A 23,839-nucleotide genomic window follows, 5' to 3' on the forward strand; every position below is an offset into this window, starting at 1 on the left:
GTTAAATAAGCAGGGTGACAATATAAAGCCTTGACTTACTCCTTTTCCTATTTGGAAACACTTTATCAAGGGCAGTTTAATTGGAATCCATCCCTCTCCATAGAGAAGAATACCAAGTTCCAGGACTTCCCCCACTCTCCCCAGAGGATAAAAATAGCACCCTCTCAGGGGCTCACCACCGGTGCAGCAACTGCTCACTGAAGCTGGGCCTGGCAGGGAGCAGCTGTTTGTAGGGGCGCAGGCCTGGTGGGAAGCATGAAGGGTCAAGGCAGAGACCTGCCTACAGGGACTAGGTGACCCAGACCGGCAAGAATGCTTGGAAGCCTCCAGAAGAGAGGCAGCATCTGGAGCAGGTTTCACTGCGACAGGTCATGACCTTACAAGGCGCACCAGCTCGCTGGATCGCCTTTAAAAAGACCAGGTGTATCTGTGATTCTCAACCTCTTTGAAGGACAGGGACTCCCTACAACAATTGAGATGTCCATATCACTTCTGTGTGTGCTCAAGGCCACACACAGAACACACTTTTGCACACAATTTCATATGGCGGGGGAGAGCTGTCAAAGTCCAGCACGGACCATATGTTAACGACCCCAAATGCAGGTTGAAGAGATGCAGAACGATTATAAAAAATAAAAATTTGTCACATGTAGAAATAAGGTTAAAAAGTTTGCTGAACAAGATCTCGGAAAATAAAAGTATATAGTATATACCCATAAAGACAGACGGAGAAATGTTAGTGTTGACCTCTGTTGGTAGGATAAAAGGTGATTTCTATTTGTCTCCATCTTCTCTCCAAACGAAAAGCATGTTTCTCTTTTGCAATCCACGGCCTCATCCACGCAATCCCCTGGATTTGGGAGCCTGGTCTGCTGCAGCCGCGGCCTGGGCCTGCCTGCCACGACCCTCCATCCTGGGCGGGTGTGTGTGTGTTACAGACAATAGGCAAGCAAACATCAGGCTAGTGACAACGTGGGGCGAGGACTGGTTCCTTTAGAGGGTGATCGGAGAGTCCTAGGCCAGCAATGCTACTGGGAAACCAAAGGGCTCCTCGCGAGGTTCGAGGTCCGCACAGAGGAGGCGGTGCGTGCGTGCGCGCTCTCAGGGCGGCGGCGGCGGCGCGCGCGCGCGTTACCGCGATCCGCTCCCCGCGGCGGACGATGCCGCCGAAGAGGAGGAGGCGGCGGCGGCGGCGGCGCGCTCCGGCGGTCTGAAGCGGCGGCCGGCTGCCACGGGCCGGCGGCGCGATGAGCTGGGCGGCCGCCCCCGGCTCGGGGCTGTGAGGGGCTCGGGGCCGGGGGTGGGCGGCGGCGGCGCGGCGGGCGGCCCACGCTTCTCCTCAGCGGCGGCGGCGGTGGCCATGCGCGGGACGGCGGGACCGGGGCCGCCGGGCCAGGGCCGCCTCCCGGGGACCCGCGGCCTGAAGGCCCCGCCGCCGCCGCTGCTGCTCCTGCTCGCGCTGTTGCCGCTGCTGCCCACGCCTGGCGCCGCTGCCGCCCCGGCCTCGCGGCCCCCGGCGCTGCCGCCCGCGGCCGCGGGGCCCAGCGTGAGCCTCTACCTGAGCGAGGATGAGGTGCGCCGGCTCATCGGTGAGTGGGGACGCCTGCGCCAGGGCGGGCAGGTCGGCCCGGGCCCGGGTGCTTCCGGCCCAGTCCGCGCGCGCTGGACCGCGGGCGGCTCGGTCCCAGCTCCAGGGTCGCCTCCGGGCCCCGGCGTTTGCCTGCTGTGCTGGCCGGGAGGTGTGGTCCCTGCCCGCCCCCGACCCCGGGCCAGCCTTCCGGCCTACTTCCCAAGCCGCCTAAAGACCCGGGGACCCCTCGGCCGCCGGCGAGCTACTCCATTCCAGCCTGCTTACAGCCTCTTCAGCCTTTCGCCTTATTCCCCAGAGGCACTCTTCCCCGCCGCTCCAGGTTTCTTTGACCCTTCCTATACGTGTCGCTCTAGGGCCCTGGACTTTGGGTACTCGAAATCCACGTTTTATTTAGGAACTGCAGTGAATTTGATGCCCTGGTAGAGGCCACACTACTGTGCTGATACGTTGCTGCTATCATAGGTTTATATTTTCTTTAAATGAAAGAAATTGGTTATAAGGGCGCTACGTGTTCGAGGCAGTCTCCAGATCAGGGACGATGAGCGTATTTTATAATAGTGAATGAATCTCCAGGTGCCAGACCTTTTAGCTTCTTCAGTACCTTGGTTTTTGTCTTGGATATGGTGGAGTTTGGACTGGTCCTGTATTTCTGGGCCTCTCTTCTTCGTTGATACCTTCTAAGAAAAGGAGAACTTGGCTTTGGGTCAGCTGGTGGTTCTGTTCTACCTAAATAGTTTTGTTATTGGGGAATTAATTTTAAAAATATGACTTTGTGGATTCTGGAAGTAACCCCTTAGCGGAAGGTCTAATAGAAATGGCCCCAAATAGGAAGTCTTTGGTACTTGCAGATACCTAGATATTCACTTTCTTTTGTGTATTATGGGCCAAAGAGCAGTTTGTTTTTTTTTCCCCGTCTTTATTTCATCTCAGATTTGTGGTACATCTGAGTTTTTGATGGGAAAAATTATTCTTTTACCTATCATTTTATTCTGTTTTTTAAAAGTCATAAGACTTTCTTGAAGCCTGTTGAAGTCGACGTAGTGTTAAAATGGAATTGCTTTTAAGCAGACTGTTTAGACATTGTTGCATATATGGGTTTGTAGTCTTTAACCAAAGAAGAATGCTGTGTTTTTGTAATGTCCTGCCATTCTAAATCCTCTTTGCAGTCTAGCAGAATTAGCAGAATTTCGTTTAGCTGAATGAAAATTGCAAATTGGATTAGTGCTTGAAGCAAGACTAAGGTTTAGGAAAAATATTGTTTATAAATTAACCCATCACATTAATTAAAAAATATTTTTAAAATAGTGATTTACTCATTTAAAAACTACTATGTATTGTGCATGATTTTGTAAAGATTTTTTGGTTGAAAATGTGTATATAATTTGTGGCTTTGTTTATATGTAAGAAATCATCTCCAGGAGGACAGGGAAGCTTGGCATGCTGCAGTCATGGAGACCCAAGGAGTTGGGTCTCCAACTGAACTGGATTGAGGAAAGGGACAGGGGACAACCAGAGGCTGACATGGAGTGCCTGCCATATACTTGCTCCTCCATCTTTTATACACGGTATTTTCTTTAATTTTCTTGTGACCCGGTGAGGTGAATATTATTATCCCCATTTTAAGGATGAAGAAAGTGAGACTTTTAAGTAACTTGCTCAAGGCCACACATTTAATAATCTTTTAAAAAAAAATCAAACGTAGTGTTGACATAGACCACAAAGTTTCATTGAATGAAATGAAGATATTTATAATAGAAGTTTGGTTATGGTGTGGTGGAAAAGAATAATTGCTAATTAATACTTGAAGCGTTGTATTTGTTACCTGATTGATAAACATCCAATTTATGCCCAGGAATGAGCCATTGGGAAGAAGGGAGAAAGAATTTCCTTGCTGATCAAAACCTCAGTCACCTCTGGGACAGGGGAGACCTGTAGTATTTTCCTTAATACAGAAAGAGTTGATCTGTTATAGTGGGTCTCTTGACTCTCCATCCTGCACAGATCCAGGTCCTCTTCTTCTTTTATCTATTCTTCCATTCTAACTTGGAAGTATTCCTTGGCTACTCCTGGCTGGAAAAGAGCAAGTGGGTGGGGTGATGTGTACCAGGTGTACTGAGTTCTCAGAATGCAGTTTCCTATAGGAACTCTTATTAAGACTGCTTGTGTCATGGTTTTGTATCATTATGATTTACGTGCCTTCTAAAAGCTAATTTGAGAAACTAACCATCACTGTATAATATTCTATATTATACAGTGTCTATATTCTAAGACAACGGATTTGCATTGCCAAGTGTGAAACTTATAAATGAAGTTGGTAGTTGACTTCATAAATTGAACTAAATGGAACTAATTGTCTTTGTCATGAAAATAATTTTTTTTTTAAATGCAGTTCATACATGCACATAGTTTTAAAAAAATCAGTAACGCTAAAAGACTTAAAAAGCAATAGTCTTCTGCTTTTGGCCTTTCATCTTCCAGGCCCTACTTTCCAGTGGAAGCTGCTTTCCCAAGCTAGCTCTTTTTTTTTCCCCTGTTTTTTTACTTTTCATATTTTGATATCAGTGTAGATATCCTAGTATAATAACTGAGCAGTTGCCCTCTTCTCATTCCCAAACCCCCGTGCTTAGTTCATTGTTTTTAGTAAAACCAGCAGTCTATATTTACATTATTGTGTATATATTTATATTATAAATTTTTATTATACATAATTGTATGTATACATGTATGTATACACACACACACATATAAATATAAATTCACTTCTGAGTTAAATGGTCACCCATAAATGGTTATGTTTTCATTTCCAAAACGCTTTTGTTTTTCCTGGAACAAATAAGAGGCTTAAACTTTCTGATTAGTGTATTCTGTATCTATGGCTACATTCTCTCATACACTCCAAGAAATATATTAAATGCCTTTTGATATTTTTTTTCAAGTAACACATCAAATCATCTATCAGTTCCACTTGTTTTCCTCATAGAGCCTCCTTGTTTTGGAGGGAGAAAACAGCAAGCTTGTTTTCTCTGCAGATTCTGTACCCTTCTCTTCTGTCCTCTGTACGCTTTTCCTCTGTTCCCTGGATCTCCTGCCTTTTCTTTTTCTTGGTTTGCTTCATTTTACTAAAGTGTATCCTCAGTAGCTTCCCGAGAAGAGTGCATGGGAGGTAAATTATTTCAGGCCTGGTACGTCTGGAGATGTCTATCCTGTCCTCATGCTTTTAGGTGATTTGACAGAATTTACATATCAGACAGAAAAAAATACATATGTTTTTGCTACTTCTGGTGGCATTTTTCACAGTTACCTGGCTTTAAGGGTTTCTGATGAAAAATCCAAAGGCATTCTGATGCTTTTCTTCTTTGTTGTTTGAGCTTAGGGTCTTTGTCTTTAAGAAATTCTGTGATTTTATAAGCTTCTCTGTGGCCCCTTCTCCTGTCTGTGGTTCCTCTTGTCTTAGTCAGCCCTTTCAATCTAGAGACTCATATCCTTCAGTTTTAAAGAATGCCTGTTACTTCTGATAATTTCCTGTCCATCACTTTTTGTTTGTTTCCGAAATGTCTATTGGTTTGGTTATTGAATCTCCTGTAATTGATCTTCAGATACCCTTAACTTATGTTGCCTCTTATTTATATCTTTATATTTGGAGGTGGAAGGAGGTGGAAATTTTCTCAGTTTTGTCTTCTAAGCTCTTGTATTTTAAAAATCTTCATGATTTTAAATTTTAGAATTCCTTCTGTTCCCTGTTTCAATTTCATTTTATTCTAATTTTATGGATATATTATCTTCATTTATCTTTCAGGTGTATGTTGTTTTTAATTTTTTCTGTATATTTAATATTTTAAAAATATTTCTTCTGCTTCCTCCAATGTGCCTGTTTATTTCAGAGTTCTTTTTCTGTTCATGTAAATTATATCTGTTGATCCTTCCATGTCTGTAATTAATTAAGAGTGAGATTCTGAAAAGTTGATTATGGGAGAGCAAGCTTGTGTGTATGTGTGTGAGAGGTCTCCTGGCCTCTCATGGGGTGCGAGTGGGCTTTTCACTGGGAGCCTCCTATCAGCACCTTCCCCTCTTCTTTAGGACTAGTCAGCGTCTGTGGGGAAGACACCTCCAGTCTGCTGCCTCAGATGTGCTGCCTGGGTTTGGATTATCAGGTTGGGGAGAGATGGAGGGTGCGGTTATTCAGGCTGTAGACTTGGACTTCTGTTTACAACTCCCTTGTCTCTGTGGTTCAGTTTCTTCAGAGAAAAACTTTGCGTTAACTGCCAGACCTGGGGGCCCAACAGGTTTGAATGCCCCTCATCCGTGGCTCCTCCTTTGACAGGCTAGAGCCTCAGGCTGGTGGCCCTTGGTGCATCCAGGGCTGAGTCCCTCCAGGGGTCCTGAGAAGCACTGACCACTTCTTCAGCCGTGTCGCATCTTGCATATAGGGTCACAAAGAGTTGGGCACGACTCAGCACACACGAGCACATCATGCAAAGGTTTGTTGAAATATTTGATGGGTTGTTGTCTACTTTCCCTTTGTAGTTTAATATCTTTGTGGTTTCATTACTGTCATTTTAGAGGAGTCCTAGGAAGCTGGGGTTAAAGGCTAGTGATCACAGTGTGTAAATGGAAGTTAGGGTTGGGCTTTGACTGTTAAGAGCTGGTGATGTGTAGTTTTTTGGTAATAACAATATTAGGAAGAGTAGTGGTGGTGGTCACAGTAATGGTTGACACTTTATAGTGCTGCTGACACGTTAAAATCTTTTCCCTATGTCAGGTACAAAATAATGCCTGTTTTGGGTATGTATTGTTACAGATTTGAAGGAAGTATGTAACCAGCTCATCCCCTGGTAGTAGGGCATGCAGTCTTGATGGAGGTCTATTGGTATAGAGACTCCAAAAGCTCAGAAGCTTTATGGGGAATCCCTTTATTTGCCCCAGGGCCTGCTTAGGCAGCAGTGTTGGCATTCGATTCCCCATTTTACTAATGAGGACTCTGATTTGGGGTCCTTTGGGCAGTGAGTAGAGGGCCAGGTCTTAACCCAGGCCAGAATCTATATTGCCTCTCTGTCAGCTCTGGAGGAGCTGTGATTAACTGAAACTCTTAAGGAGTAGAATTGACAAGCCTGCTGCCACACGTGCTCATTGTCTTCACTATTATCCACGTTCTCTCCTGTTCGCTGTCTAATTGGTAATTCTGATAGTTGAGTTCCCTGGAAGTCCAGAGCTGGTGAAAATTGTCTGTGGCTGGGGCAGTGCTAGGGTGTGGGAAACATTTGCTGACGGATGGGGGGTATGGTATAAACTGGTCGTGATAGCAGAGATGCTGGTGGTAGGGCATCTGTAGGAGTCTAGGGGACTTCCGAGAACAGACTCTGCCTCCCACCAATTAGGAATTCACTCTGGATAACTGCCTCTCCATTAAAATAAAGTACCCTCTGGAAGAGTTAAGCATTGTTAACATCTTATTTAAAATCAGTTTAATACTAGTTGAGATCATTGCTTCTCGAATTAGTCCAGTAAAAATTTTTGAAGCCCAACCAAGTACCACATACTGTGGTAGAAAATGGCAATTCAAAGTTACTAAATTCCTTCTCTTAAGGAACTCGAAATTTCGTAGGAGAGACTAACAGTTGTAGCTACAACTCTAACATTAAGATATGAGTTATACTTCTGATTGATGTAAGTTATCGTGGGAATGATTGCCTTTGACTGTAGAAGGGTGGAGGGTCTTATGGGGTTTAGGGAAGGTTTTTCTAGAAAAGGGGACATTTGAGTCTCATCTCCAAAGATGAGCTTGAAAGACAGAACAGAGGAGCGTTTCATGTCAGGCAGAAAAAATAGCACAAAGCCAGAGATGTATGGAAGCAGGTATGTGTGAACTCAAGGAGTAGGGACAATTTAATGTGGCTAAGATGAGAGAATTTGGCAAAACCAGGGAGTGCAGAATATAAAGCTGAGAGGTAGGTTGAAATTAGATTAGGAATTTGAATTTTATTTTATAGGTAACGTGAAACTATAGAATTTAGGAAAGGAAAGTACACAGAAGGGTTATAGAGAAGACAGCTTTGGCCCCAGTCAAAGTGTGGCTTGCAGGCTGGAAAGATGGATCAGGGGAATGGAACAGAGTCAGCCTTGTTGTGCTGTGCTAGTCGCTCAGTCGTGTCTGACTCTTTGCCACCCCATGGACTGTAGCCCGCCATGCTCCTCTGTCCATGGGGATTCTCCAGGCAAGAATACTGGAGTGGGTTGCCATGCCCTCCTCCAGGGGATCTTCCCAACCTAGGGATTGAACCCAGGTCTCCCATGTTGCAGGCAGATTCTTTACCATCTGAGCCACTAGGGGATCAGCTAGGGCAGTTGAGGGTGTGGGATGGGTTTATGGGGAACTCACAGGGAGTTTGGAGAAGACTCAGTTGGGGAGAATGGAGGGCTAAAGAAAAGGGAGGAGGCAGAGAGGAATCAAAGTTTCAGATTTGGGCAGCTTTTTCTTATTGAAAATGGTTGAAGGAAAAGAAAAATGAGATGAGCCGTTTTTCTCCCAGCACTCTCTTCCTTTTCAACCTCAAGTGTTTGGGGTAGGGGAGCAGTGAGCGTGTTCTTTCTGCTGCTGTGGGGCCTGTCCTGCTGCTGCTCAGACTCTGAGGAGGTGGGTGCTGGTGGAGGTGGGTTAGCGCCCTGCAGCATGCTCCTAAGCCTGGATGTTTTGAGTAGGGTTGGTGGTATTGATATAGTGTTAATTTGAATCCATGTGTTCTTTGGGAGAGCAACACTGAGACATCGTGCAGTTGTGGGTTTTGAATTTTTTTTTCCCCATCTTCATTCTACACATGTGGGAGAACTGTCCAGTTATGGCTAAACCTGTCTCCTGTGAGTCACATCCTGAGTGACTCGTCTGTTCTGAAGGTGCTGCCTGAAATACTGTTTGGACTTTAAGGGTCACTTTAGAAACAAATGAAACATGGGTGTTTGTTTGTGTTTTTTGAGCATCCTGAATTGAGAAGTTCCACATGACTACTTTTGGGGTTTTAACACACTTATGCCAGTGTTCTGAAAAAACTTGCCAGCTATATGTACTAAAACAAAACAAAACCTTGACATGAAATAGAGCCATTACCTACTCTGAAATTGTATTACGCTTAAAACTATGTTTTTTTTTCTGTGTTATTGTTGATGTATACCAAGTATAATATTTTCTAATCAAGATGTTATAAACAGCTTTATTTATGTAGGACCTCTAAAAATGTGGTGTGCCAAAACAAATGTGTGTATTGCTGAATTACATAATAAACCATTTACTGAAAATTCTCAACTGTGTTAACAGTGTTGAGTGGCAGACTATTTTTGAAAAGTAATTTCAGAGGTCTCATTCTTGTTCTTAAGACAAATATGTTCTATCTTGTTCATAAATAATGAACGTGTTCTTATATAAATATGTCTTGCTCTGTGTCATCAGTTTCACTTAATTTCTTTTATTTATCAACTGTTGGCAGTAGATGGCATTGGCATTTTTTAATAGATAAAGCTGAGACTCTGGGAAATTACACAGTTTGCTGGAGGTCACAGAGATGTCTGGGGCTGTGTGACTCTAAAGTGCATGCTTTCTCTACTATGCTGCCTCTGAAAGTTAACAGTTTACATAGTCTTTATCCAGCCAGAGTCATCCGAGGGGCTTAAGCAAAATATAGATTCAGAGACCTACTCTGAGCAATTTGTTTAGGAGATCTGAGATGGGGTCCAGCCAATGAGGTTTTTGGACAGTATGTCTCATGAATTATAAGATGTACGGCTTTTTCACATTTGAACATCTCTGAAATTGGAATCATTTTACAATCAGTGGTGAGTCATCAGGTAATTGACAGCCTTTTCTCTTTCTTAATGGCACAAAAAATAATGGTGCATTTAGACTAAATGAAATACAGTATTTTAACAAGGTGAAATTGTAAAGGAGACTTAGACATAATTTGCCATCTTTCTTGTTATTTGAGTATCTGTCACAACTTTCTTTCAGAATCGTAAAATTCACTGGTGGTAACTTATTTGTGGTAATGGCTGCATAGTAATGTCCTTGCAGGGAAGGCCAAAATGGCATTAGGTTTAAAAACAATGGAAACTCGCTTTTCAGCTAGGAAGCCGCTGTCAAGAGAAATATCAGTGGTTCTCAACTTATTTTGTGAAAACCTTAGAGCCTTTCCCTAGACAAGGGTATGGATCCCACATATACTAAGTTTTGTGTACTCTGATGGGGGTTCTTAGACTTTGAGGGTTTTGCAGGGCCTCTTGATGAAAGCTTATGGGTACATCTGAATCCCTTAAAGCTGCTTCTGGAAGGGAGCATCTATTACATTCTGTATATCATCAGGTCAGATTCTCTGACCTCCTACGTGATTTTTTTTCTTTCTTTTTTTAAAATTTTTATTTATTTATTTTTTTACTTTATTTTACTTTACAATACTGTATTGGTTTTGCCATACATTGACATGAATCCACCACGGGTGTACATGCGTTCCCAAACATGAACCCCCCTCCCACCTCCCTCCCCACAACATCCCTCTGGGTCATCCCCGTGCACCAGCCCCAGGCATGCTGTATCCTGCATCGGACATAGACTGATGATTCGATTCTTACATGATAGTATACATGTTTCAATGCCATTCTCCCAAATCATCCCACCCCCTCCCTCTCTCTCTGAGTCCAAAAGTCTGCTATACACATCTGTGTCTTTTTTGCTGTCTTGCATACAAGGTCATCATTGCTATCTTTCTAAATTCCATATATATGTGTTAGTATACTGTATTGGTGTTTTTCTTTCTGGCTTACTTCACTCTGTATAATCAGCTCCAGTTTCATCCATCTCATCAGAACTGATTCAAATGTATTCTTTTTAACGGCTGAGTAATACTCCATTGTGTATATGTACCACAGCTTTCTTATCCATTCATCTGCTGATGGACATCTAGGTTGTTTCCATGTCCTGGCTATTACAAACAGTGCTGTGATGAACATTGGGGTACATGTGTCTCTTTCTGTTCTGGTTTCCTTGGTGTGTATGCCCAGCAGTGGGATTGCTGGGTCATATGGCAGTTCTATTTGCAATTTTTTAAGGAATCTCCACACTGTTTTCCATAGTGGTTGTACTAGTTTGCATTCCCACCAACAGTGTAAGAGGGTTCCCTTTTTTCCACACCCTCTCCAGCATTTATTACTTGCAGATTTTTGGATCACAGACATTCTGACTGATGTGAAGTGGTACCTCATTGTGGTTTTGATTTGCATTTCTCTAATAATGAGTGATGTTGAGCATCTTTTCATGTGTGTGTTAGCCATCCATATGTCTTCTTTGGAGAAATGTCTATTTAGTTCTTTGGCCCATTTTTTGATTGGGTCGTTTATTTTTCTGTAATTGAGCTGTGTAAGTTGCTTGTATATTTTTGAGATTAGTTGTTTGTCAGTTGTTTCATTTGCTATTATTTTCTCCCATTCAGAAGGCTGTCTTTTCACCTTGCTTATATTTTCCTTTGTTGTGCAGAAGCTTTTAATTTTAATTAGATCCCATTTGTTTATTTTTGCTTTTATTTCCAGAATTCTGGGAGGTGGATCATAGGTGGATTTTTTTTCTTCCAGTTTTGTTGAGATATAATTGATATACAGCACTGTGTAAGTTTAACATGGCCAGCATAATGATTTGACTTACATACATCATGAAATAACTACCATAGTAGGTTTAGTGAACACGATTATCTCATGTAGATGCAATATTAAAGAAATAGAAAAAAAGTGTTTTCCCTTGTGGTGAGAATTCTTCAATTTACTTAACAGCATTCATATATAGCATATAGCAGTGTTAATTATCATGTTATACATTATACCCCTAATACTTACTTATCTTATAACTGGAAGTTTGTGCTTTTGACTACCTTCATCCAACTCCTCCTGCCCCCTGAATTTGTAAAAAGTTTGCAGACATTAAGGCTTCAGTTCAGTTCAGTCGCTTAGTCGTGTCCGACTCTTTGCGACCCCATGAATTGCAGCACACCAGGCCTCCCTGTCCATCACCAACTCCGGGAGTTCACTCAGAGTTGCGTCCATCGAGTCGGTGATGCCATCCAGCCATCTCATCCTCTGTCGTCCCCTTCTCCTCCTGCCCCCAATCCCTCCCAGCATCAGAGTCTTTTCCAATGAGTCAACTCTTCACACGAGGTGGCCAAAGTACTGGAGTTTCAGCTTTAGCATCATTCCTTCCAAAGAACATCCAGGACTGATCTCTTTTAGAATAGACTGGTTGGATCTCCTAGCAGTCCAAGGGACTCTCAAGAGTCTTCTCCAACACCACAGTTCAAAAGCATCAATTCTTCAGTGCTCAGCTTTCTTCACAGTCCAACTCTCACATCCATACATGACCACCGGAAAAACCATAGCCTTGACGAGACGGACCTTTGTTGGCAAAGTAATGTCTCTGCTTTTCAGTATGCTGTCTAGATTGGTCATAACTTTCCTTCCAAGGAGTAAGCGTCTTTTAATTCCATGGCTGCATTAAAGCTTATTCTGTTGTAATTACATGGCTTTTGACAAATGCATCTACTGTGGTATCATACAGAATAATTTTGCAGCCCTGAAAATTCCCCTGTGAAGGGGGCATTTATGTTTATTAATACCTCTACTTATATTTTAAGTAAGTTTGCTTTTAAAAAATGTATTTATTATGGAGAATTTTGAACATTCAGGAGTAGACAGACTAGTATAATGAAATTCTATGTATCCATTATCCAATTTCAACAGTTATCAACTCAGGGCCAGTTTTGTTTGTTCGGTACCTCCCCACTCCCAGTCCGCTCCCTTGTCATCACTTCCCCTCGTCTTCTGCTTGGATTATTTTGAAGCAAACTCAGAAAATTGCATAAAATATTCTTCGGTGTGTGTGTCTAAAAGATAAGGACTCTTAAAAATTTGTAATAACCAAGATCACACCTAAGAAATTAACAGAAATTCATAAATATCATATATCTAGGCTTTAGTCTTCCTGCTTTATAAATTAATGTTTATATGGAGACTCTTGCCTGCCACCTGCTTCTTCTCTTGTCGCTGCACCCCACCATACCGCCGTTTAGTTCCTTCGGTGCCAAGTTCTTCTCACCCTAGGGTCTGCAGTCAACTCTTGCTCTGCCTTATGTACTTACCTCGGATCTTTTCGTGGCTGGAGCCTTCTGGGTCTCAGCTTAGTGTTCCCTCCTCAGAGAGCTTTGCCTCTCTAGGGCTGACCTTCAGTGCCACTCTGTTCTGTCACTTTTGTTTTCTTTTAGGTGGGATTCTCTGGTGGCTCAGATGGTGAAGAATCTGCTTGCAGTGCCAGAGACCTGGATTGAATCCCTGGGTCAGGAAGAGCCTCTAGAGAAGGGACTGCCCATTCCGATATTGTTGCCTGGAGAATTCCATGGACAGAGCCTGCGAGCTACAGCCCAAGGGGTTGCAAAGAGTCAGACACGACTGAGAGGCTAACACTTGACTTTTGTTGTTTCTATCTCCCTCTGTAGGACAGTTAATTCTGTTTGAGTAGAGACCCTTTTATATTGTTTTGCTCTGTATCCCCAGCACCTGAAACAGTACCTGGCACATAGTCAGGTACTGTTCAGTTAAAATTCAGTGAATGAGTAAGTGAATGAATCATGCTTTTTTTTTTTTTTTAATTCCCCATCTTGTGCCTTGCTGGAGTCGTCATTCTTTTGATCATTTCCCTTTGCTCACTTAGTTATTATCCAAAAGGATATTGGATTCAACTTGCGAATGGAAGTGTAAATAAATTAGTTATAATAGCTTCCTTTGAAGTTGCCTAATTTTCCCAACTCTCTCTCCCTTGAACTCCGCTCCGCGGTGAGATGTCCCCACCTTGGCTTCCATAGCTCTGTACCATATGTAAACCGTGTGACCACTGTACGCATCAAATTCTCTAGTGTCCCTGCTTCACTAAGGCTACCTTGTGGCTTGGCACGTAGCTGTCTCAGCAGACTGCTGGTCCACAGTACAGCTGAAGGATATAAAATATTCAACAGAGATTCTGGCAAAATAATTAAAAGCTGGAAAACAGATTTCTAATCTTCTGAAATGCTAATCTGCTATTAACCCTAGCCAGTGTATTTTTTCATCTCTAGAAATTTGATTTGGGTCTTTTTACGTCTTCCATATTTCTTCTTGACTTTTTGTGGGGGTACAGTTAACAGTAGTTGTTTTAATGTCAGCTGATTCTAACATCTCCCAGTTCCGCATTGGTTTCAGTTGATCTATTTTGCTTTTTTGCATGCCTCGTAGTTTTTGACTAGATACAGGCATTATGAATTTTGTCCTGTTGGGTCCTGGATATTTTTATATTTCTGTAAATATTTTTAGGTTTTATTCTGGTGCTCAGTTAAGTTACTTGGAAATAGTTTGATCTTTTCAGGTCTAGGTATTTAGACTTGTTAGATAGGACAGGAGCAGGCTCAGTGTAGGTCTAAGTATTTCTGAATCAAGACCTTTCTGTGTACTTTCTCCTGTGACTCAGGAGGTTTTCCAGTCTGGTAGATGTGAAAAGGTGATATTCCAGAACCTATGAAGTGTTACACTCTGTTAACCTTTTATTTTTACTCTGTTCTGTGTAGCTTCCTGATGCATGCTCTGATTAGTACTCAGCCAAAGGCTGGAGGGGCAGCCCTCTGCAGATCTTGGAAATTCTCTCTCTATGCAGCTCTCTCTTCTCTGGAAATTTGTCTTACATAGTCTAGCTGTCTTTGCCTTTCTGAACTCATGTAATTTGTCTGGGTTTGATTATTTCAGATGAGAGAGTTTATCTGGTCCTGTTACTCTGTCTCCTCCAGAAGTGGAAATGTCCGAGGATTATCATTTCAATTGTTTGCATTTTTTCAAAAGTTGTTTAACTCCTTAGATTATTTGTTAAGATAATTCAGTCCAATTTCAAGAAAAAGTTCTAAGGTTTGTGTATGTGAGCATGTATGCACATGTGCAAAAATGTGGGTTTATAGTAGATAATATGGTGTGGGATAATATTGGATTTGAAATCTGCATATTTGAGTTTTAAATCTATCTCCTCCTTCTGTTATATGTGGGCAGGCAAGTAATTAATGTTTCTGAGTGTTGGTTTCCTCATGAATGAGATGCTTTTCGGTGTATAACAGGATGTCTGTTACTGTAGTTGCTGTATATGAAAGTGCCATATAATCCTCAGAATAATTTATTTTAGTTATTGGTGGGGGATTTGTATGTTTTTGTATAAAAACTCAAATCATAGAATGTTAGAAGGGTCATTTAGATATCACTTGCTTGATTGATTGCCTTAGGTAGCAACATTTATCACTCATTGAATAATTACTTACTGAGTTTACACTAGGCCTTATTTTAGAAGCTTGACATGTTTTGGTGAAATAAAACGGATAAAGATCCCTGTCCTCATACAACTAACTTTTAGCAGAGAGCTGAGTGACTTGCCTGGGGCAAAAAAAATTCGGGTAACTTTGGGACAAGGACTCCAATTTGCACTTGGAGTTGCTTGCAGGGAGGAATAATGTTTGTGAAGTCTCTGTTGTGTCTTTGATTCCCTGGCTGTAACAGCCAACTCTGAGTTACTAATGGCTGCACAGCTGACTGAAAGTGTGTGTGTGCTCCTGTTAGGAACTGGCTATGAAAGAGATTGAAAGGTGGTTATGTCAGACTGTGAGTAAATTACTTCACCTCTACTGTAGTGCTGCGCTTGCAATACATGAGCTTGGTAAGATAAGTTTCTTCTTTAAATAGTGCAGGGATCAATGATAAATTGTTTTTCAGAGTATCATTTTACCAGATAGAACATTCTGGCACTGTGGCAGGGCATGCTTCATATTTTATGTTACAGTGCTAGAGATTATGGGTTATGTTTTTGTTACTATCCTTAGATAGGAGTTGAAGAAAAGATGCCCCTTTCCTACAGTGTAACATTAGTAAATTCTCTTCTTATGATGTAGTTAAATATTAGGCCTCAGCTAATTTTCTAGGTATAATTTGACTATAGCTAGATTTATGAGCTTCTGGTGGACAAATTATTACTTTATTGTATCCATTTCAGTTTGTTAGTTTCCATAAACTAGGAAAATCTGAAACAAGAACTCTGTATTTAATTTGAGCATTGATTAAAATGCAGACTATTTAGTGGCTTCAGACATAGTAAACGATTTAGCCTTTTTTTTCCTCTGGCTCGTACACCATATTGTCCTCAGAACCTAGAAGGGTATCTTGACTAAATTTTCAACTTTAGTTTGACTAACATTTGGAAACCATGGATGATATCATAGAATAATAGAGTTTTGGCTGACTTTTGGAAACCATCGTGATATCATAGAATAATAGAATTTTGTGGCTGAGGAGGGACTTTAACTTTGTCTGGTTTAACTCCCTTGTTTTATAGTTGAGGAAGTTGATGCCTGGAGAAGGTGGTTAAATAATTGATTGCCAAAGGTCACTCAGCTACTCATTAGCAAAAACTCCACTTTAGTTCTGTTCCTACAGTACTTTTGTTTTTTGCCTTAACTGATTCCTCATGTTCGTCTTTGACATTGATTTTTATCAATAGCCAGCCATTCATGCATCTAACATTTGAGTGCCTACAAGTACACTAATATTCCAGCCTTGCTTGAGAGGTGTGCGAGGTAGCAGGGAAGACAGGTGGTTTGGTCACTGGCACTAATCGTTCAACCATTGTTGTGGTCTTAGGAAACCAATAGTTAACTTTTAAAATCAATTAGAATAGTTTTTAAACTGTTGTGTTATTTGAACTTAAGCTGCACAGGCCAGGTCATGTAGATTATAAGCCTTGAATTAAGCTTGAGCTTAAAATTGTTTAGGGGAAAGTGAATTTTCCTTGATGGATGTTGAGCGTTTTATAGAAATAACTTTCGTTTTTCAGCTTGGAATTTGGGTTATCTAAAAATAACTTACGAATAAAATGCCATATTTTCTAACAAGAGAGTAACATTCCTACTATGCTAGAATTGGCAGTGAGAAATTTAAGTCTGGTTATGATAGTTGAAGAACTGAAATGTTTTTCATCTTAGGAGAGGACAGTTCTATAATTTTAAGACTAGAGTGCTGCCTTTCAGTCCACGACTGCTCACCCTTGTTCCTGTCTGCTCTCCAGCAGTCGCGTTCCACTTTCCATCTGCTTGTTGGCCTGCTCTGTCCTCTTTTCTGTTGGCCCTTTCATTTTTATCTTGTGGAACTCAAGTTTTGTTTTGAGGTCTCCTCTGACTCTTTCACAGTGCTGCTTTTTCTCCTCAGCTTAACTGAAACCTGATTTCCTCTTGTGAGTGAAATTTTCCTCAGGATCCTTTCCGGTCGCTGGAAAACAGTGTTAGCACACTCCCTTTGCGTTTATGGGGTAGGGGTCAGCTTTTTTTCTTTTCTTTTTTAAAAATAATAATTTATTGGGTGATGTTCACATGACATAAAATTCACCTTTGTAAAGTGAAGAAATAATTCAGTGACATTTAGTTTATCTATCATGTTGTGCAACCACCAACCCTGTCTAGTTTCAAAGCATTCCCATTGCTCCAGAGTAAAAGTCCTTACCCATTAAGCAGTTTTTTCCCATCTTCCTCTCTCTTCAGCCTCTTGCAGCCACCAGTTTGTGTTCCATTTATCTATGTGGATTTATCTGTGCTGGATATTTCACACAAATGGGCTAATAAAATGTGAGACGTTTTCTGTCTGGCTTCTTTCCGGCGCTGTGTTTTGGGAGTTCGTTCACACTGTGGTACGTGTCAGTCCTTCATTCCCTTCCATGACCGAATAGTGTTCCGTTCTGGGTAGATACCAAAATTGGTTTATTCCTTCGTATTTTGATGGACACTTGGGCTGTCGCCACATCTTTACTGTTGTGAATAGTGCTGCTGTGAACGTGTGTGTTAAGTACTTGATTATCTATTTTCAATTTTGGATATATACCTGAGAGTGGGTCATGTAGTAATTCTCTGTTTTAACTTTTTGAAGAACCACCAAACTTTTTTTTTTTTTTTCCAGCGACTGAGCCTTTTTGTGGTCCCATCACAGTGTACAAAAGTTCCAACTTCTCCATATCCTTGCTAACGCTTGCAGTTTTCTGTTTGTTTTTTTAATTAAAGCTATCCTAGTGAGTGTAAAGGGATACCTCATTGTAGTTTTGATCTGTATTTCTCTCATGACAAATGATAGTCACATGTTTGTTGGCTGTTGGTGTGTTTTCTTTGGAGAAATGTCTATTCAGGTCCTCTGCCCATTAAAAAAAAATATTTATTGATTTGGCTTCGTGAGTCTCAGTTGCAGCACACAGGATCTGTGCTGCGGTGCACAGGATCTTCGCTGTGGCATGCAGGCCCCTCTCTAGCTGTGGTGTGTGGACTTAGTGGCCCCACCCCATGTGGGATCTTAATTCCCCGACTGGGAATCAACCCATCGTCCTCTGCGTTGGAAGGTGGATTCTCAACCACTGGACTACCGGGGAAGTCCCCCTTGCCCATTATTAAATTGTCTTTCTGTTGTTGGGTTGTAAGAGTTCTTTATGTATTGTGGACACTAGACCCTTATCAGATAGATGATTTGCAACATTTTCCTCCATTTTCTAGGTTGTCTTCACCTTGATAATGGCTTTGGATGTGCAGAGGGTTTTATGAAGTCCAATTTATCTATTTTTCTTCTGTTACTCTTGCTTTTAGCGTCATATTTAAGAATCCATTGTTAAATCCAAGGTCATAAAATTTTATCCCTATACTTTTCTCTAAGAGTTTTATAGTTTTAGGTGTTATATTTAGGTGGTTGATTTATTTTGAGTCAGTTTTTATATGTGGCTGAGGTAATTTCATTCTTTTTGCATATGGATATCCAGTTGTCCCAGGACCATCTGTTAAAGAGGCTGTTCTTTCCCCATTAAGCAGTCTTGGCACACTTGCCAAAAATCAGTAGGCTAGATGTCTACTTGGACATCAGGTGGATTTTTGAGGTCATGAACAGCCTTGGCCTTACAGGGGTTCCCAGGTTTGCCCTTGTGCCCCACTCCCTCCTATCTATTGCTTCTTTGCCGTGCATCATAACACATCCTTTACCGTATAGTTCCTGAGGAACTGAGTACCACTTTTGATGATGGTTAAAATAACTATGGGTTTTGTTCTGTTCCAATACTAGCTAATGGAGCCAATGTTTACACATGATTGAAACACTCTGCCAAGAAACCTAAATTTACCCTACAGAACACATTTCCCCTTTTAAAAGTTGCATAGAGAAACATTGCCAATTTCATTGCAAGATATTTTTGTAGTTTGTTTAAAATTAGTGTTTTTCTGGTTCCTTAAATTCTGCATTAATTGGCTAAGTCTTTTATGCTGATTGGGAAGAAGCAATAACTGCTAAGTGACCGATATCTCTGGTTGCACAATATTTTATATTAAAGGCCTGATTATACCTGCATCAATTGTGTAAAACTTTAAAACTTTAAACTTTTTAACTATTGAACTTAAGCTATGTAAAAATTAATCGAAAAGATAGATAAGCAACAAGGGCCTACTGTATAGCACAGGGAATTCTACTCAATATTCTCGGATAATCTATATTCAAGAATCTAGAAAAGAATGAATGTATAACTGAATCACTGTGTCATATATCTGAAACTAACAAAGCATTGTAAGTCAACTGTACTCCATTAAAATTAAAAAAAAAAAAACTAAGGAAAAAAGTCAATTGGGTAGAAATATATAGGCTTATTTCCTTACTCTCAGTTTTCTTCCATCAGTCTAGAGATCTGTCATTATGCTGTTACCACACTGTCTTGGTTTCTCTGGCTTTATTGTAAGTTTTGCAGCTGGAAAACGTAACTCAGACGTGTTCTGTTTCAAGACTCTTTTGGCTGTTGGAGGCTACTTGCATTTCCATATTAATTTGAGAATCTACTTTTCTATTTTCTGCAAAAAGGGCAGTTACAATTTTGATAGGGATTGTACTGCTATATCCCTTTGGGTAGTATTGCTACCTTAGCAATAGTAATAATAAGTCTTCCAGTGCATGAAGATGGGATGTCTTTCCGTTTGCTTAGGTCTTCTTTAATTTCAGCAGTTTTGTAGTTTTCAGTGTATAAAACTTTTTATCTCTTAGTTTAATTGATTGAAATTGTTTTCTTTATTTCCTTTTTGGATTGTTCATTAGGGGACCAGCTTTTATCATGCATATATCCTTCATTTGTTACTTTGATTTTTGATTATTTTGCCCTAGAATAGTGACTCAGCATCCTCTTCTCTTTTTATATCATTGAGATTTACTTATAGGACCTTTGACCCGTTAGGGTTGTTGGAGTCACTGAGTTGTAAGATGAGCCTCAGTGAGTTGTTTTCATTATTTCCCTCCCTTTATCCTCGAGGATATTAACATTACTATGATTTTTTTTTTTTCTCACTTGTTACTTGTGGCTGTGCTGGTGCTTTTCTAAATAAGGCACTCATTGAAACGGCCTGTTTGGACTTGGTCCTTTTCTCAGCCCTTGGAACTTCCTTGCTGTGATCAGGGTACCCCAACCTACTCTTAGTCACTCCCTTCCACCAGAACCAGGCTGTTTCCTGGTCTCTTAAAGTTGCCCTTTCCCTGGCTTGTGCACAACTGCCTGAGTAAAGCATCACTGAATGAACGGTTTCCTTCACTACCCTCTCTAACCATTCCTCATGGCCCACTTCTCTGCAGAAGCTACAGCACCACTCCTAGACAGTGATAAACCCTGCCATCTGCTGGCCCTGCTTTGAGACTGCGTTTAATTGTTAGGTCATACTGGAAACACTAGTGATTAGTGGCAGTTAGAAAGGAGTAGATTACCTAGATCCTGTCTTCAATTGTCTATTACTTTTCTCTTTCTTAAAAATTGTTTTGAGCATGATGGGGAAGGGAAGAATAAAGATTACATTCAGGAATACATGTATCATAGTCTTTACAGATTTCATCTTTTTTAAAAAAATCAGTTTGTTTAAAATTCTTTTTATTTTACTAACTATTGCCTGATTATCTGAATAAAAACATACGCCATTTGGAAAGTATACAGGACTGTAAAAAAGAAGAAAAGTACACATTATTTAACTATGCATTGGGAGTCTTTGGTAAATATCTTTCCAGCATTTTTCCATGTTCTCATTTTTCTTTATGCAGTTGAAATCTTAGGATACAGGTAACTCTTTGAGATAGATGGTACATCAGGACCTATAACGTTATATTTTCCCTCCCTCCCCTGTGGTTAGGTTGCGGACTAAACATTTTCTTCTTTACAAACTTATTGTGCTTTTCCTTATAGCTGATCACCTTTTTTTAAATCTCTTATGGTTGCTTTGGAAGAATTGAATTTCCTTTAAAAGTATGGTCTTGATATGTCTACATGTCTACTCCTCCATATTAATTGTGGATGGAGATACACATATCTATGTGCTAAGATCAGCCATAGGCTGATAGTTTCGTAACATGATTAAACATATATTGGATTCTCCTCATATTTCTGTTATTTTGGGAAAATTGATTACATTGGGTTTTTTTTTTTTTGCATTTCTAATATTTAGAGATTTTTTTGGATTCTACATTTTGATTTAGAGCTATATTCATAATTATTATACTAGAATTATTATGCGTGATAAACCTTTTCTCAGTATAAAATGATGATCTCATGTTAAAAATAAAAGTGCTGTTAATGTCTCAGTATGTTTTGGAGTGACTTTTATGGAGGAGGATACATAATTGGTATTTTTTTGAGAATCTATTGTCTTTGCACATGATGAGAATTTGTCTGGGAATATAAATTCTTGGTACACTTCTGATTCCCCTGAAACCTATTGCTCTGTTGCCTTCCCTATCATCTTTAGGATTTCCCAGGTTATCCTCATTCAGACAGTGAGCCTGGGTGGTTCAAGGATTTTCTTCTCATTTCAGCCCCATTGTCACTGTTGAATGGTGAAATTCTGAGCTTTGATCTTTTTCACTTTGTAATGCTTTTCCAAATTTTACCTTTTGGTTGGGGCTTCGCTGGTAGCTCAATGGTAAAGAATCTGCCTGCCAATGCAGGAGATGAGGGTTTGATCCCTGGGTTGGGAAGATCCCTTGGAGAAGGAAATGGCAACCCACTTCAGTATTCTTGCCTGGGAAATCCCAGGGGAGCCTGGTGGGCTACAGTCTACGGGTCACAAAGACTCAGACATGACTTAGTGACTGAACAGCAACAATGACAGCCTTTTGGTTGGCTATTTTAAGTTGAGGGAAAGGTGTTTTAGTCATTAGTAATTTGCTATTACTATGTTAATCTTAATATATCAAAGATATCTCTACCAATGTGATTTTTTAATTGAATTTTGTCACTTGAGGGCCTTTTCTCTAGCTTTTACTGGCCTTCATGTATTATTTTACACAGCAGTTGGGTTTTTGTTTAGTGAATTGCTGCAGCTGACTGAATATTTCTTTAAACGTGATTTTGAAAATTAATTTTTATTTTTCCCAGTTTAACTTAACTCATGAAAAATATAAGAAAAAGGATAAAAGCATAACCCATAAATTACCATTTAAAATCAATTACTGTTCATATTTTTTGGTATTTCTTTCTGTTTTGAGAAATGGAACCCACACATTATGTATATAAATTTAGTCTTTTAAAAAATGAAGGTTCTCGTCTTTTTTTAGAAATCTTTTTAAAAATTGAAGTATAGTTAATTTACCATGTTATATTGGTTTCAGTTATACAGCAGAGTGATTCAGTTATATATTATTTATTCAGTTATAACTGAATATATATTCTGAATTTGTATATATTCCTTTAGATTCCTTTCCATTATAGGGTATTACAAGATATTGAATATAGTTCTCTGTGCTATACAGTAGGTCCTTGTTTATTTATCTTATATATAGTAGTGTGTATACGCTGATCCCAAACTCCTGATTTACTCTGCCCACTTTTTTAATAGCCTGGTGGCTCAACGGGTGAAGAATCTGTGTGCAGTGCAGGAGATGCAGGAGGCGTGGGCTAGATCCCTGAGTCGGGAAGATCCCCTGGAGGAGGAAATGGCAACCCACTCCAGTACTCTTGCCTGGAAACTCCCATGGATGGGGAGCCTGGTGGGCGACCGTCCAGGGAGTTGCCAAGAGTCAGACACGACTGAGCGTGTGCAGACAGGTAAACACACTGTCCCCTTTGGTGACCGCAGGCTGGTTTTCTATATCTGTGAGTCTGTTTCTGTTCTGTAAATAAATTCCTTTGTATCATTTTTTAGATTTATCATAAAGTGATATCATATAGTATTTATCTTTCTCTACCTGACTTACTTAATCGCAAAGAGTCAGACTCTATCTCACTTAATCGCAGAGAGTCAGACACAACTTAGTGACTAAAACAACACAGGCAACCAATAAGCTTGTCTTCTAAGTCTGTGCGTCTCTGTTTGCTAAGTTCATTTTTCTCATTTCTTTTTAGATTCCGCATTTAAGGGATGTCATTTCTCCTTCTCTTTCTGAGTTACTCCACTTAGGATGCCACTCTCTAGGTCCATCCATGTTGCTGCAAATGGCATTAGTATGTACGTTTAATTTACCAGATGTTTATTGAACATCTGTTTTATGCAAGAGACCCATTATAAATGACAGACATTATTTAAAATTTACTATGTATAGTATGTATCTTGCCTGTCCTTATTTAATGTTATTATAAGCAAAACTCAATTTGTTAAAATTTATTTATAATAGTCTTATTGATGGCTTCATAGTCTTTTCCAGTAATTTTTTTAGTGGCTAAAACCTGTCTTCAAAGGGGAATTTCAGTATGTCTCGTGGGTGAGCAGAGAGAGATTTGACTAAAGGGTGCAGTGGCTTGGAACACCATCTCTCTCCTCCAAAGAAATTGTTGAAAACTGTTGTTCTCTGTTATGGATGTATTATAGTTTATTGATCATGGCTCTGTTAGTGGTAATTTATATTGTTACTTTTCTTCAGTTTTAAATATAATTTTGACTAATATCTTTATGCATAAATGTTTGTGTCTATATTTGGTTTTCTAAGGATGAATTTTTAGAATTGGATTTACTGGGTTAGAGTATAAACATTTATAAATCATTGATATATGTTCATAAATTGCTTGCTTGCTACACCCTATCTAACATTCAGTATTGTATTGAAAGAATATAAGCATTTCTGTTCCAACATCAAATGCATTTCTAACAAACAAAAACCTTTAAGATTTCGAAATCATTAAAAATAACAGGAATTATGGGAAAA

At 40.2% G+C, this 23,839-nt stretch overlaps 1 protein-coding gene across 4 annotated transcripts in view; it reads left to right on the forward strand.

Annotated features, from left to right (window-relative positions):
* Positions 1-1,138: 1,138 nt before the first annotated feature.
* Positions 1,139-23,839, forward strand: part of RYK (receptor like tyrosine kinase) — a 112,330-nt gene continuing 89,629 nt past the window's right edge. For 2 of the 4 annotated variants that reach the window (XM_027960289.3, XM_015091755.4), the window contains exon 1: positions 1,139-1,589. In XM_027960289.3, coding sequence (XP_027816090.1) covers positions 1,361-1,589 — 229 coding nt within the window. In that variant the 5' untranslated portion in view covers positions 1,139-1,360. Of the gene's footprint in view, positions 1,911-6,693; positions 22,746-23,839 lie in introns of those variants that run through there. The other 2 variants (XM_060395636.1, XM_060395635.1) reach the window with 2 other exon arrangements.

Source organism: Ovis aries, chromosome 1 (assembly GCF_016772045.2).
Source record: "Ovis aries strain OAR_USU_Benz2616 breed Rambouillet chromosome 1, ARS-UI_Ramb_v3.0, whole genome shotgun sequence".
Classification (NCBI taxonomy): Eukaryota; Metazoa; Chordata; class Mammalia; order Artiodactyla; family Bovidae; genus Ovis; species Ovis aries.